General features: G+C 35.7%; 1 protein-coding gene across 2 annotated transcripts in view; it reads left to right on the forward strand.

Moving 5' to 3' along the window:
• The window catches only part of LOC126100161 (cholesterol transporter ABCA5-like), a 337,905-nt gene that overhangs the window by 219,518 nt on the left and 103,118 nt on the right, over positions 1–15,269 (forward strand). For both annotated transcript variants that reach the window (XM_049910704.1, XM_049910705.1), the window contains exons 21-22: positions 284–554; positions 8,939–9,122. In XM_049910704.1, the coding sequence (XP_049766661.1) occupies positions 284–554; positions 8,939–9,122 (455 nt within the window). The remainder of the gene's footprint in view (positions 1–283; positions 555–8,938; positions 9,123–15,269) is intronic.

Raw genomic sequence — 15,269 nt, forward strand, 5'->3', positions numbered from 1 at the left:
GTCATTCCTTTTACATACTATGTACCATTCATAAGTTAAATTTAAGAAAAGGGTATTCATGTTATTGGTACACTCTCAACTCGCTACTGTGGAGTGGTTTGCAGTATTAGATGTAAATGTAAGTTTAGCAAATTCACTGTCACACTCATATATAACTTGATTATGCACATTGTAGACTACTGACTTTTTGTGCATCTACTTTTTTTGTTGAAATGTGGGCCTTATTCTGTAACAATATCATATATATCAGTAATACTTACATTATTTTTTTGTTTCATTTCAGATACTTATGAAGGTAACAGGAAGTTTGTTGTGCATAACGCTACATCAGAAGACCTGGATGAATTTATTCAAAATCTTGAAATAAGTGGGGCAACATCTGTTGAAATGTACAATGGAAATTTTTCACTTCTGTTGGATATAGCACCCCATATGGCTGCAATGAATGTCAATACATACGATATTCCACAACTCAGCCTCACAGTGATATATAATGACACAGCACAGCATTCTTTGCCAATAATAATGAATACCATTAGCAATGCATTTTACAAGTATGATGTATGATACAATATTTTTTATAAATTTTCTTTTTTAGAGTAGTACAAATTATTCTTAAAAGTGTATGCTTCTTTTACATTTAAGGATGCAAAGTTAAGACTGCAATATAAGAAACATGAATAAGACCTCAAAAAGAAAGTATGGTTCATTGTTCTTAACTGTTTATTTGTGAGGACAGGACAGGAAAAAATTGTTTTATTTTATAGTCGATTTCAGTTTTATGTTTTGCCAATTTGGGTGTTAGTTTCTGGCAGATTATTTCTGAAGTAGTGCGTTTCTTATTTTTGTCTTACTTCATTGTTTTTTACTGTTGCTGTATGATGACAATGAAAATATATCTATTAATAGGATAGATTACTACTCACCAGATAGTGGAGATGTTGAGTTCCAGACAGGCACAACAAAAAGACTGCTGAAGAAGCGGAGCCAAAAGCCCTTCTCTTAAAGTACACACACACACACACACACACACACACACACACACACACACACACACACACACAAAAACACTGTCTTGGCCATTGTTCAACCTCAGCAGCTGGAGACACTGGTCGTGTGTCAGTGAATTGTGCTTGCGTGAATATATGTGTGTGTGTGTGTGCGTGTGTGTGTGTGTGTGTGTGTGTGTGTGTGTGTGTGCGTGTGTGTGTGTGTGTGTGTGTGTGTGTTTTGTCCACTTTAAAAGAAGGCCTTTTACTCAAAAGCTCACTTGTTTTGTTCTGCCTGTCTGCGACTCAACATCTCATCGATATGCTGAGTAGCAGTCTATCCTTCTCATCATATTGTTATTATTCTATTATGGATTTTTCCAGCGATTAATATACCTATTAGTTACATTACATTTGTTGACATTACAGATAACATTTATTTAAATAATTAAAAAGAAAGAAATCATTTACATTAAACCTATTAAATCTAATCAGTTAAAGGAAAAAAGCTCAATAGCCAAAAACCATGAAAAGTTTTTCAAAAGAAAGTTTTTTCATAACTTCAAAGTTCTCCTTTGAAACAATAGCTGCAGATAGTAAAAAACTTTACTTCAGTGTGGAAATAGACACCTGGAGTCTATGTTAACTTTCAGCATAACATTCAACAGTATCTACACCTCCTGGAAAGTTGCTTATCCCCTAAATTATGAAGATTTGTATTTCTTTAGAATATATGCATACTTGAAACCTCCCATTTTAGATACACCTAAAGCATGCCATATTGGCATTAATAGAGTTCATCATTGTCTTATGTTTGAAGCAAAAACCTAGGGCTTTGAACACAGACTACCATAGATCTGTGGCCATAAAAGGTGCTAGCCTTGTGTGAAGATACAATCCAGGAATTTCAGTATTTCCTTCATATGTATCTGTGGTGTTTGTCCCTTGTTGTTTTTTTACATTGTTTTTTTACATTGCAAATCATACCAAAACTGTGAATTTGGGAGATCATTAATGTAATGAAACTGTATATTTTTGTAGTACACAATTATAAATATGAAAACCTCCAAAAACTGGAATTAAGCTCCACAAGCACATAAATAATATGACTACAGCTGAGTTTTCTTCTAGCAACCAATCACAGCACAGGACATATGATGTCTTACAGATGTGTTTTTGGTGGTAAAGCAGGTCACTTAGATTGTTTATTTAATATCACTTTTGCAATTTTTCGAATGAAGTTTGTGGTAATAGCCTGATCTGTTGTGTAGCCAAAAGATCTAGGTTATGTGGAAAGGTGATAATTTGGTTGTGAATTGGTGAAACCAATGAATGTGGTTCTGTAAGAAGGTATCAATAACACTAGCAGTGCATCAGTATTTAAATTTTTCCATCTATCATATGTGATGAGAGTGGTGTTTGCATATCATCAAATATTGTGTATGTGATTGGCTGGTAGAAACAAGCAGAGCAGTGCTTTAGTGATTTACATGTTTACAAAACTAAAGTTTTTCTTATTTATATTTTTGGTACAATTTGTTGTGCAAAAGTGTAGGGTAATGTGGTGCCAGCAATTAAAGCTGGCACTGCAGTGAAGTTCATCAAAAGCAGACTATTTTCATTTGATGTCACATTCCAAGACATAGCTCATTTCCACGGAAAATGAACTCTCTCTATTAGATTACACAAGAACCTAAGCATTGAGGAAAAAAGACAAAATCAAATTTCAAAATTCAATAATCTTCAGTCAAAAATATTAATAAATGTCCACCATCAGATTGATGATATTTTTACACAGAAAAGCAACAAATTTTGTTTTATCACTTTTGTGAAATTTTCCTGTCTCTATTTATAAATAAAAATAAAATAATCTACATACACTATTTGCTTCTTTCCTTAGTATTTTATTCTGCATGCTTATGTCATTGACATAAAAGTGACAAATTTTAAATGATCCGGAATTAGTGTAGTTTGTTTACTTTGTAATCACGATATACATTATTATTGTTTCAGTTTAAATTCATCTGTTGACCTAACTTCATGTAAAGACCTGATTGCCTTTGATGTTTGTGGACCATCGTTGATTTATTGTGGCTTTATTAACAGATCAGCATATACACAACAGTTTTAATGTGGACTATAACTGTATTTTAACAGCTGCTGTTGCCTGGGAAACTTCCTTGATGGTGCTAACTAGTTAGTTCTTGTAACCCTTATTACATTTTTGGTATCCTGTGTAATTTTTTGTGGAGCAACATATCTTCAAAATTATCAGGAACTCATCAGTTACATCATTGAAACCAAGAAACCTTCAGGAAGCCTTTTATAGGATCATAAGCTAGCAGCCTATGAAGAAAAATATGCCAAATTAAAGCTTCCATACCTACAGTACATGTTATAAGTAGCTAATGCATATTGATTTACATCTAAATCTAAATTTATATTTCACAAGCCAACTTACAGGATGTGGTGGACAGTACTTCAGCTAACAATATCATACCATCCTATCCTCCCACCTATTTTTGGACAACACAATACATTTGTTTATGCTGTGGATAAACTTCCACTGTCTGCACCAAACGCTGATTCTTGTAGATCTCCCTGCATTTAACTACTTAATTCCCTCAGTAAACTGGCTCCACCCACTAACAGTATTTTGGAACTTATTTATCCAGGAGATAATTTATATTTATGTATGTTATTGTAAACATTGACATTCTTGTTATATATGCTCTGAGCTACTTTATCATCTGTCAGTTTCTTCCTGTTTAAGACCACACGTTACATTCAGCCAGGTAGAATGTGCTAAATCAGATCACAAAGCTGTGATACCCCATAAGCTCGTATTTTGTTCACTAAGTGACAGTACAGAGCTTTGTCGGACACCTTGTGTAAGGCAAGGAATAAAACATTAATGTGGTTGCCTCTCTCTGCTACCTCCAGAATCTCATTTATGATCAGAGCAACCTGAGTTCCACAAGGTCTTCCCTGCAGACGAGACCTTCATTATGAGAGCATAAAATTTGTTCTGTATTTGTACAACACATTGTTTTTAGCAGTATAGGCCTTTAGTCATGTGCATCTGTTTGATAGTCTGTCTTAAAAATTGGAATGACTTCCACCTTGTTCTGGTTATCAACACTTTGCTGTCACCACGTCACATACAAATTTAATTTATTCGCTTGGTGCCGGCAGTGCTAATTTGGATTACTTTGCTTGTCGCTGGCCACTTGTCACCTTTCCGTTGATGACAGGCTTCAAACACATTGACTTTTGTGCACTTTAATTTTTCTGGAAATCCTCTGTTTTGCCGTATCATTCCACAAACTCAAATTTTCTTTCCAGTAACTTCTTTGCTAGTTCTACACTATTATAATAATTACCCATGTAGATTTGATGCCACATTCCGTAAGAAAGTGACAATAGTTCCATAATTGTTTTTGCTAAAGGTTGTCCAGTGCCAGAATACATCTTGAATGAGGAAATGTATTCCGTACTTGAATCATACAGCATCCGAATGAGTACGCCATATTTCATAATTTTTGAGGGATTGTAAACTTTAAAATTTAACTGTCCACACCATGGTATCATTCCTTCATCAATTGAGTTGTTTTGACTTAGATTAATGTTTATTTAAATTTTTGGAAAAATAATCAATTACAAATTGCATTTTGAAAAGCTGGTCAGCATTATCCAGTTTATTGTTATTGTTGGAAAAATGTAAAATTGATAATATTTGTCTGAATTGGTTGCGGGACATCATGTTGCAAAATATTGATGTGTCTATCAATGAATTTGTTGACCAGTAATCATCAATCCTTGCGTTTTTTACAGTTCCCATAAGGATAGCAAGCCCAAACCATTTTCTAAGTTTGGGTCCCGTAACGTCAACAAATGCAGCATTTTTTTTATCCAGTTTCCTTCTATTGCAATTTGAATTTGTTGCTAATATATTCAAATAGATCAATCCCAATATACAGGGTGAGTCACCTAACATTACCACTGGATATATTTCGTAAACCACATCAAATACTGACGAATCGATTCCACAGACCAAACGTGAGGAGAGGGGCTAGTGTAATTGGTTAATACAAACCATAAAAAAAATGCACGGAAGTATGTTTTTTAACACAAACCTATGTTTTTTTAAATGGAACCCCGTTAGTTTTGTTAGCACATCTGAACATATAAACAAATACGTAATCAGTGCCGTTTGTTGCATTGTAAAATGTTAATTACATCCGGAGATATTGTAACCTAAAGTTGATGCTTGAGTACCACTCCTCCACTGTTCGATCGTGTGTATCGGAGAGCACCTAATTATGTAGGGATCCAAAGGGAACGGTGATCGACCTTAGGTACAGAAGAGACTGGAACAACACATTACGTCCACATGCTAACACATTTTTATTGGTCTTTTCCACTGACGCACATGTACATTACCATGAGGGGTGAGGTACACGTACACACGTGGTTTCCATTTTCAATTACGGAGTGGAATAGAGTGTGTCCCGACATGTCAGGCCAATAGATGTTCAATGTGGTGGCCATCATTTGCTGCACACAATTGCAATCTCTGGCGTAATGAATGTCATACACGCCGCAGTACATCTGGTGTAATGTCGCCACAGGTTGCCACAATACGTTGTTTCGTGTACTCTGGGGCTGTAGGTACATCATGGTACGCATTCTCATTTAATGTATCCCAGAGAAAGAAGTCCAGAGGTGTAAGATCAGGAGAACGGGCTGGCCAATTTATGCGTCCTCCACGTCCTATGAAACGCCCGTCGAACGTGTACCTCACCCCTCATGGTAATGTACATGTGCGTCAGTGAAAAAGACCAATGAAAAGGTGTTAGCATTTGGACATAATGTGCTGCTCCAGTCTCTTCTGTACCTAAGGTCCATCACCATTCCCTTTGGATCCCTACGTAATTCGGTGCTCTCCGATACACACGATCGAACAGCGGAGGAGTGGTCCTCAAGCGTCAACTTTAGGTTACATTATCTCCGGATGTAATTAACATTTTGCAATGCAAAATATGGCACTGATTACGTATTTGTTTATATGTTCAGATGCACTAACAAAACTAACGGGGTTCCATTTAAAAAAACGTAGGTTTGTGTTAAAAAACATACTTCCGTGCATTTTTTTATGGTTTGTATTAACCAATTACACTAGCCCCTCTCCTCACGTTCGGTCTGTGGAATCGATTCGTCAGTATTTGATGTGGTTTACGAAATATATCCAGTGGTAATGTTAGGTGACTCACCCTGTATAATTCTACAATATCCATGACACTCTGGATATCTTTGTGAAATATGTGTTGACCCGGGGATCATTCAAATTTATTATTGGTCCTCAGTAAATCATAGTCTGTCTTCTTCATCTGATTCATCCAAATCAGTTGGCAAATGTAGCATTTGCCGAATTATTCTTGGACATATTTCACTATCTTCTGACGATTCTGCTTCCCTTTAATTTTTTGATATCCAATGTCTTCTTCCCAGTTTGCCAAGATGTCTGGAACATCAGAGAAGACATCCGCACATTCGTTGTAAATATTCGTATCATCTCTTTCATCTGTTATGATGAAACTGCACAAGTACTAAAGTGCTGTCACCGGCCACTGCACAATACTATACTCACACCACTGTGGCGTCACCGGCCTCAGAGCAATACTATGCACACACCACCACTGTGGTGTCGCTGGCTGTTGACCGCTATTTCACGCACGCCACCACTCTGGTGTTGCTGATCAGCAAAGTGTTGAGAATGTTTCATTGCTCCAGCGATGTGCAATAATTCGCATAATTTTCTTATAGATATGCAGGTATTCCATCTCGTCCAGCCAGCCAGTTACCTTCAATATGCTGAACAGTTGTTTTGCATTTATCTCCTTATGTTTGTTTTAGCTTTGTTCAGCTGTTTTTGTCAACAATCCCTGGACTTATATTTAAATATGTGACATAGCTCTTTCTGCTTTCATGGCATTTGTCTAATATGGTTACTGAAACATGGTGTGCCTTTCCTATGACTAATTTTGATTAAATGATGCCCCCCCCCCCATTTCCTCCACCATGTGTAAGTATTCCATGTTGACTATGCAGATAGTCTGTGATGTATTTCCTGTTAAACTTACCAAACAGAAATATTCTTCTACATTTTTACTGTTCCCTTTGATACTGGTAGTCGTTGATAATGAGTTATTTGAATTGAAAATTTTAGGTGTTACCACGACAGCTTCACAATTCAGTTATTAAAATTAACTTCTCAATGTAATTTTCAGAAAAATCATTCAGAACAGTCTTGCACAAATCCTTGCCTTTGACACTTGTTTTAATCACTCCTGTCAGTAGCTGGTAAGTTGAAATATTAGCCTATTACCACAGTATGATCAGAAAATTTACCTACTAGATTCAGTTCTCTCTAAAGTATTCTATCACAACAGCAGCTGAGGCAGGTGGTCTAGAAAAGCAGCTGGTCACCATGTCTGACACATCACTGATGCTTACTTTCACACATATCGTTTCCCATACAGAATCTGTACTAATCTCTCTACAAATGAGATCAATTTTGGGATCTCAGCATCGAATCTGTAATCTACCTGTCCCTCACATCATTTATTGATTGTCACGCACTCCATAATTAACTCTTTTAATAAGCTTCAAGGGAGTGAGATTTACAATAGACTTTTTACTTATCTCCTTTTCTCGTAGTTGGCTCCATTTCTTCACGTTTAGGGGCTGATTCTTGAAACTGAAATTTTTTGACTTTAAAGGCTCTCATGGTTGCAATTGATATGATAAATTTTGAAAGAATTGCCTAAGAAGTAATTCCTGTTTCTATAATTTTTATTCTTTCACATTTTCATATATCACACTGTCTTTACAATTGAAAATTACATTGTTATTGCCAAACATTAAAAAAATGTCCAATCACATCAGAGGCACGCTCACTACTAATCTGTTCTGCAGTACTAATGATATTGCAAAGAGTTTACAAATTTTCTTGACAAATGAATTTCCAGCAATTTGTATCATTATTTTATAAATGAATTCAGTAATAAACGTAATAAGTTTCGTCCGATTGTGCAATTAGTAATAGGAATTTTAAGTGTGCCAGATATTTTATAATTTCAAGTGTTTCTAAAAGAAAAGTAATTTTAACAGTACATACAGAGTTAGTATGTATCGATTGTAACAACGAACATAAAGTTATTTCTTTTTATACATTTTAGCCTGAAATATAATACATCATGTACAAAATCATACACAATTCTTTTAGAAATAGTTGACATAATATTAACCTGTTTAAAACTTCGTAAATATTTTTTGGTCGAGAAAAAGCAATGCTAGAGGATGGTGTCCCTTTACAAATCTCACTTAGTTCACTGATACCATAGGAATAATGTCCCCCTCTTCCTGTCCTTAAAGGATTATTTTTCCATGTGTTCGTGAGATGATTGCCCCAGCACACAAAATCTATAGCATCGTGGCAGGAACCCAGGTACTTGTTTCATTCTTTTGATAGTTTGGTACCATCTTACTTTTATTAAAGATGCACTGGACATGATACACCAACAACTCGGTTACATAGCACCTAATACCATTTCTCCACTGTCTACAGCACTACAAGCTGGCCAGTGTGTAGTTTTAAAGAGGTGACCAATATTTAGTCAATTGAGCTTAATTTCTGCATTGGATATTTTGTTGTAAATTTATTAAAAATGAGAGAAAACATGATTGATATGTTGCATATCTCAGTAGAAAAAGATTTAAATTGGTTGTAGTAACAGTAATGATAGTACTTAAAAATATATGCTGTAATTAAGATCATAAATTGGAATAGTTTACTGAATCTAAGTGTGGTGTTCTTTGTAGTCTATCTAAGAATAGTGTCCATTGCCCTGGATACCATTAAATAATATCTATACTTTTTGTTGCAGAATGGTGATGGCATCTGTGAATGATGTGGATGTTCAGCCAATAGTTGTGAAGACACATCCATTCCAGCAGACATCACAACCTGAAGAATTCAATATGGGGACATTCTCCTCTGCTTTGTTCATAGGGATGATCTTTGTCTTAGTTCCAGTGAGTCTTGCAGTGGACATGGTCTATGATCGTGAGGTACTATGCTAAAATAAACACCAACCATTTAATATGTAGTCATGTGCAATTCAGCCCCTGTATTCATCTTTGCCGGAAAGTAGCGTAAAGTTTAAGTTGTTATTTCAGAAAATCTGCACTGTTGTTTTTGTTTACACACAGTTGCGTATAGGCCAAATTTGTGGAACTATATTTTGGTGTTTATCTGTAATTTAACTGACTTATTCTTAATACTCTATTATGTTTATCAGTTCTGCAGGGTTCGCAGGAGAGCTTCTGTAAAGTTTGGAAGGTAGGAGATGAGATACTGGCAGGAGTAAAGCTGTGAGGACGGGGCGTGAGTTGTGCTTGGGTAGCTCAGTTGGTAGAGCACTTGCCCACAAAAGGCAAAGGTCCCGAGTTCGATTCTCGGTCTGGCACACAGTTTTAATCTGCCAGGAAGTTTCAAGCCAAAAATTGATTATTTTAGGTCACTCCACAGAGACAGTCACTGGACTGATGTTTACAGTGCTCATGGCATGAATGAAAAATATAACACTTTTGCTAATAAAGTGCTTACCTTATTCGAACACTGTTTTCCCCCAAAACTTACCAAGGTTAGAGCAAAGTCTACCACGAAGCCATGGATTACTCAAGGAATAGGAGTATCTTGTTAAACAAAAAGAAAACTGTATCTGTCAATCTGAAACAGTTCCGATGTTGATGCTAAAGCACATTACAAGAAATACTGCAAAATATTAAAGACTGTAATACGGACATCAAAGCCAATATATTACGAGGAAAAGATTGTCATATCAGATAACAAAATAAAGACTATATGGGATATAGTGGAGGAGGAGACCGGTAGAACCAGACATGAATAGGGACAAATAGCATTAAGAGTAAATGATACATTGATGACAGACGTGTGTAGTGTTGCAGAACTTTTTAACAAACATTTTATAACTGTTACTGACAAGATAGGGTTGCTATGGAATACCTCAGACCAGACATTTCAAGTAACTTCCATAATATGAATTTGACCTTCACTACCTCAGCAGAAATAATATCCATCATAAAATCTTTAAAATCAAAAACATCTAGTGGGTATGATGAAATATCAATAAAGTTAATTAAAGAATGTGATTCTGAGTTAAGTAACATATTAAGCTATCTGTCTAACCAGTCATTTATCAGTGGAATATTTCCTGAATGGTTGAAATATGCTGAAGTTAAGCCACTGTTTAAGAAGGGAAATAAAGAAATAGCATCAAATTTCCATCCAATTTCACTTTTGCCAGCATTATCAAAAATTTTAGGAAAAGTAATGTACAGTTGGCTTTATAACCATCTTATCTCAAATAACATTCTGTCAAAGTCACATTTCGGATTTCTAAAGGGTTCTGATATTGAGAAGGCTATCTACACTTGCAGTGAAAATGTGCTTAATTCATTAGACAAAAAATTGCAGGCAACTGGTATATTTTGTGATCTGTCAAAGGCATTTGACTGTGTAAATCACAATATCCTTTTAAGTAAATTAGAATATTATAGTGTAACAGGAAATGCTGCAAAATGGTACAAATCTTATATCTCTGGCAGGAAACAAAGAGTGTTATTAGGAAAACGATGTGTATCAAGCTATCAGGCATCATCCAACTGAGAACTAGTTACATGTGGGGTCCCACAAGGTTCCATTTTAGGTCCCTTACTTTTTCTTGTGTATATCAATGACCTTTCATGAGTAACATTACCAGAAGCCAAGTTTGTTTTGTTTGCCAATGATTCAAACATTGCTATAAATAGCAAATCAAGTGTAGTCTTAGAAAGGTCAGCTAATAAAACATTTGTGGACATTAACCACTGGTTCCTAGCCAATTATTTGTCAGTAAACTTTGAAAAAACACACTACATGCATTTCATAACTTGTAAAGGGTGTTCCACTCGTATATGCCTAACATATGATGACAAGCAGATAGAAGAAGTGGACAGTGCTAAATTCTTGTGATTACAGCTTGATAATAAATTCAACTGGGAAGAGCACACCACAGAACTGCTGAAGCATCTAAACAAATCTCTATTTGCAATGCGAATTGTGTCAGACATAGGGGATATAAAAATGAAAAAGCTGGCATACTATGCTTACTTTCATTCCATAATGTCATGTGGGATTATTTTGGGGGCAATTCATCAAGCCAAGCTAAAGTTTTCTGGGCACAAAAACGTGCAGTAAGAGTTGTACATGGTGTGAACTCAAGAACATCCTGCAAAAGCCTGTTTAGGGAACTAGGGATACTAACTACTGCTTCCCAATATATTTATTCCTTAATGAAATTTGTCATTAAAAATATATCACTTTTTCAGACCAACAGCTCAATTCATGGAATCAATACTAGAAATAAGAATAATTTTCACAAGGATTTAAATTCACTTACTCTTGTATAAAAAGGTGTGCATTATTCAGGAACACACGTTTTCAATAACATGTCAGCAGCCATAAAAAGCTTAACAACCAATGAAATTCAGTTTAAGAGAAGCCTAAGGGATTTATCGGTGGCCAACTCCTACTCCATTGATGAATATCTCAGTAGAACCAACTGATTTGTACAATATAACTTCAGCACAATTTCAGTGCAGTAATGTGTTCATTGTAAATAAGTATTTAGTAGTTGTACTACACATTTATTACTTTATAAATAAATAAAAAACTGTTTTTATTTTAAATTCAGTGCATTAGTATTTTTAAAATGATTCTTTCATACAGGGTTCATTAAAAATGGCGACCATGCCACTTGGGACCTGTGGAATGGTACATTAGCTTATTTGTTTGAGTTGTAAATATTTGTCATGTATTGTTGTTTTTCTGACATGTTTTACATCCTGGAGGACCTCCTCACTATGGATCAATTGGAATGAAAGTAAATCTAATCTAATCCAATCTAATATTTGTGTGCCATGTGCTCTGGGAGACAAACACAATGCATAGGTACAGTGATGTATATTCAGACCTCATACATGCTGCAAATATGTGCTATAAGCCAATGTCAAGAAATTTTAGCAAAATACAGTTTAATCATAATTTAGCAAAATTTTCTGTAATCATGGTATGTGCCTTACATATAAAAGAGCATCAGGTAAGAAGAAAAAAATGTTTATGTAAGGAATGGAGCTGTTCCACTTTTCTTCATTTCATGCTCTTGCATCAAATGTGAACTGCCCCATGTGTCATCTGTCAATCACAAAGGGAAGATCTCATGACTTAAATGTGTTAGCAGTTTTTAAATGATTTTTTTTTCATTGTGTACTCCAGAGATTTATGTGATGCACTTAAATATTTACACTGTATTATAGAGTACTTAAATATGTACACTGTGTTGCAGAACCTTCGGTGCACAACTTTTGTTTTTATTTTTGCTTGAAGAAATACACTATGTTGTGTCCCTTACTGATTAAAGAGGAAGTGTTCATATAGCTGTGGTTTCTTCAACAGTCAAAACTTTTATACAAAAGAACAATTTAAATTGCTAAGAAAAGTTCGGAAACCAGTGTATTTGGGAATATGTCTGGTCTTAGATTCAAGGAAAGCAGTGAATGAAAGCCTAGGCCTTCTGAAACTAAAAAATAATTATTACTGCGAAAATAAAACAAAACAAGAACACACAGTAAAGACAGTGTGTCCAGTAGTGCACACTTGTGAAATTAATAACATTCACTATAGTGTTGTTCCATCCTAAGTTTTGTATCAATCTCAAATTCTTCCTGGCATGCTGTCCACGAGTTTGTAGAGACATGGGTGCTCGGGCCTGTCCCACTCCTTTATGGCAGCCCTCCTGAGGCCTGCCAGAATGCGAGGAGGATTCCTGTGTATGTTTCAGCTGGTTCCTTGTATGCTCAGTCAGATTTCCATTTGGTTAATCCCTGCCTGCCAGAGGTAGGTGTACATGGAGCAAGTGCAGATTGTTATTGCATTATCATTTGCGAAGATTAACCCACTGTTGAAATGTTGACAATAGTTTTGAGGATCCTGTTCCCTGCTGAATCTGTGGTACTTCATACCTGAGACTCATGTTCCTACATTACTGCCACCACCATCACTGCCTACTTCCATGACAATTATCAGCATCATTGAACCAGGTTTCTCTCAAGCATTCTCTTATCAACTTTCTTGATACACCACAGTGCCCAAGGGGCTCATACAATTGGTCTTAATGGATGCCTGGGGACGAAATGAATTCTGTAGATATAGTTGCTACTGTGTGGCTCAAAAAATCTTCCCAGTTGCCCTCAAGAACGTAGTGCACATATCTGTTGCAGTCACCTTTCGGTCCTTAATAGCTGTAATTTGTAGGCAGCAGCTATCAGCTGATGTAGTTAAATACAGGTAACCATTATGTGGTTGATCTTTAAAGTTTTGTGTGTCATGATAGTTTTGAATGTTCAAATTGTGTCACTGTGGGATACACAACTTCTGCTGTAACATGACAATGCATGCATGGTTAGGCTTAGCGACACTTAAAAGCAAGTTGGCACACTGAACAGTATACACAAGCTGCAATTTCCCCGTTTGTGATGGGAGACAGAGCACATACTGCTGAACTCCACTGAGAATGTAAGTTACTTTTATGTCCATTCCTCAGGTGGCAGCATGTAGATGTCAGAAGGTTAATAGAGTATAAGAAATACCTAGATTTCTGATAACACACACACACACACACACACACACACACACACACACAGACACACACACACAGAGAGAGAGAGAGAGAGAGAGAGAGAGAGAGAGAGAGACTGTAATCTCTGAAGCCAGGGGCCCCACTGTCTATCTGTCCATCCTGGATTTTCCAGTGAGACAGCTAAAAATTTCTGTAAGGAAAGATCTGATCACCTCAGCTTCTAGTGGGAAATTATAATTAACAAATATGGAAATTGCTTTCAAGATGACAGATTTACAAGAATTTGAATTTGAGTAGCACTTGATTCTAATTTGGAATAGTATAAATCTGAACCTTTAGGTAACATTAATAACAGTTCTCTCAAAGCTAATCTAGCAAGCAGGTGCCTCTAGTGACATGTAATACAAATCATAATGCATCATCAGTACTACTCTTAGCAAAATATTTTTAAAGTGCAATGTTTTGCATAAATTCTCATTGATATCATTTGTATGCTAAAATTTTCAACTGCTTTCTATTTTAGAAACCGATAAGTATTTGACCTCCTCTCCTCCTGCAAGTATCTTACATAATGTTATCTTTGTATAATTCAGTAAAACATTTATATATTGTACTATAATATAAAATTATGTATTTTTCATTCTTTCTTCTATTTACCAACTTGTGCACCCAATTGCTTTCTTTCTGAGTGATGGTAATTTATATCTACATTGTATACGTTAACCATCAAGAAGGAAAGGCAAAGAAAACAGCTAGTTATGTAACAGAGAAATGAAAATGTTGGCTTTTGTGAACCATATGGTGCTAGTTCTTTTAGCGTTAAGAAAAATTTGTGTTTAAATAAATAAATAAATAAATAAAACTGAACACCTATTCAGCGATATTTAGTCTGGAGTGTGACTACTCTTGCAACAGGCTAATTGTAGTGAATCTCGCCTATTTTCATTCATTCCAATTTTATTATTTTAGATCTTTCATTCTTCTTAAATTAACTATCCAGGCACTCCCACTTGTAATAACTGCTACTTTCTGAAGAAGCTACTCTTGTCCCTAGTACTGTTTTACTATTAATTACCTTGACATTACTGAATCTGTTAATTGTTTCAAGTGATTTTTTGTTTTCACTTTTTATCTGTTTTAACTGCAGTTTGCCGGCCGTGGTGGCCAAGCGGTTCTAGGCACTTCAGTCTGGAACCGTGCAACCGCTACGGTCGCAGGTTCAAATCCTGCCTTGGGCATGGATGTGTGTCATGTCCTTAGGTTAGATAGGTTTAAGTAGTTCTAAGTTCTAGGGGACTGATGACCTTAGATGTTAAGTCCCATAATGCTCAGAGCCATTTGAACCATTTGACTGCAGTTTAGTGTGACACAACTTACCATAGGCTGAAGATCAGTATTAGTTACTGAAAATTTAAAGTTTGTTTGATGTGTAGTATTCAGATTGATTGCTTCCTATATGTTTTCCATGTCTTATCATTGCAAATATATACAAGAATTTATTGTTTGAAAAATATTA

Source organism: Schistocerca cancellata, chromosome 9 (genome assembly GCF_023864275.1).
Source record: "Schistocerca cancellata isolate TAMUIC-IGC-003103 chromosome 9, iqSchCanc2.1, whole genome shotgun sequence".
NCBI classification, from domain to species: Eukaryota; Metazoa; Arthropoda; class Insecta; order Orthoptera; family Acrididae; genus Schistocerca; species Schistocerca cancellata.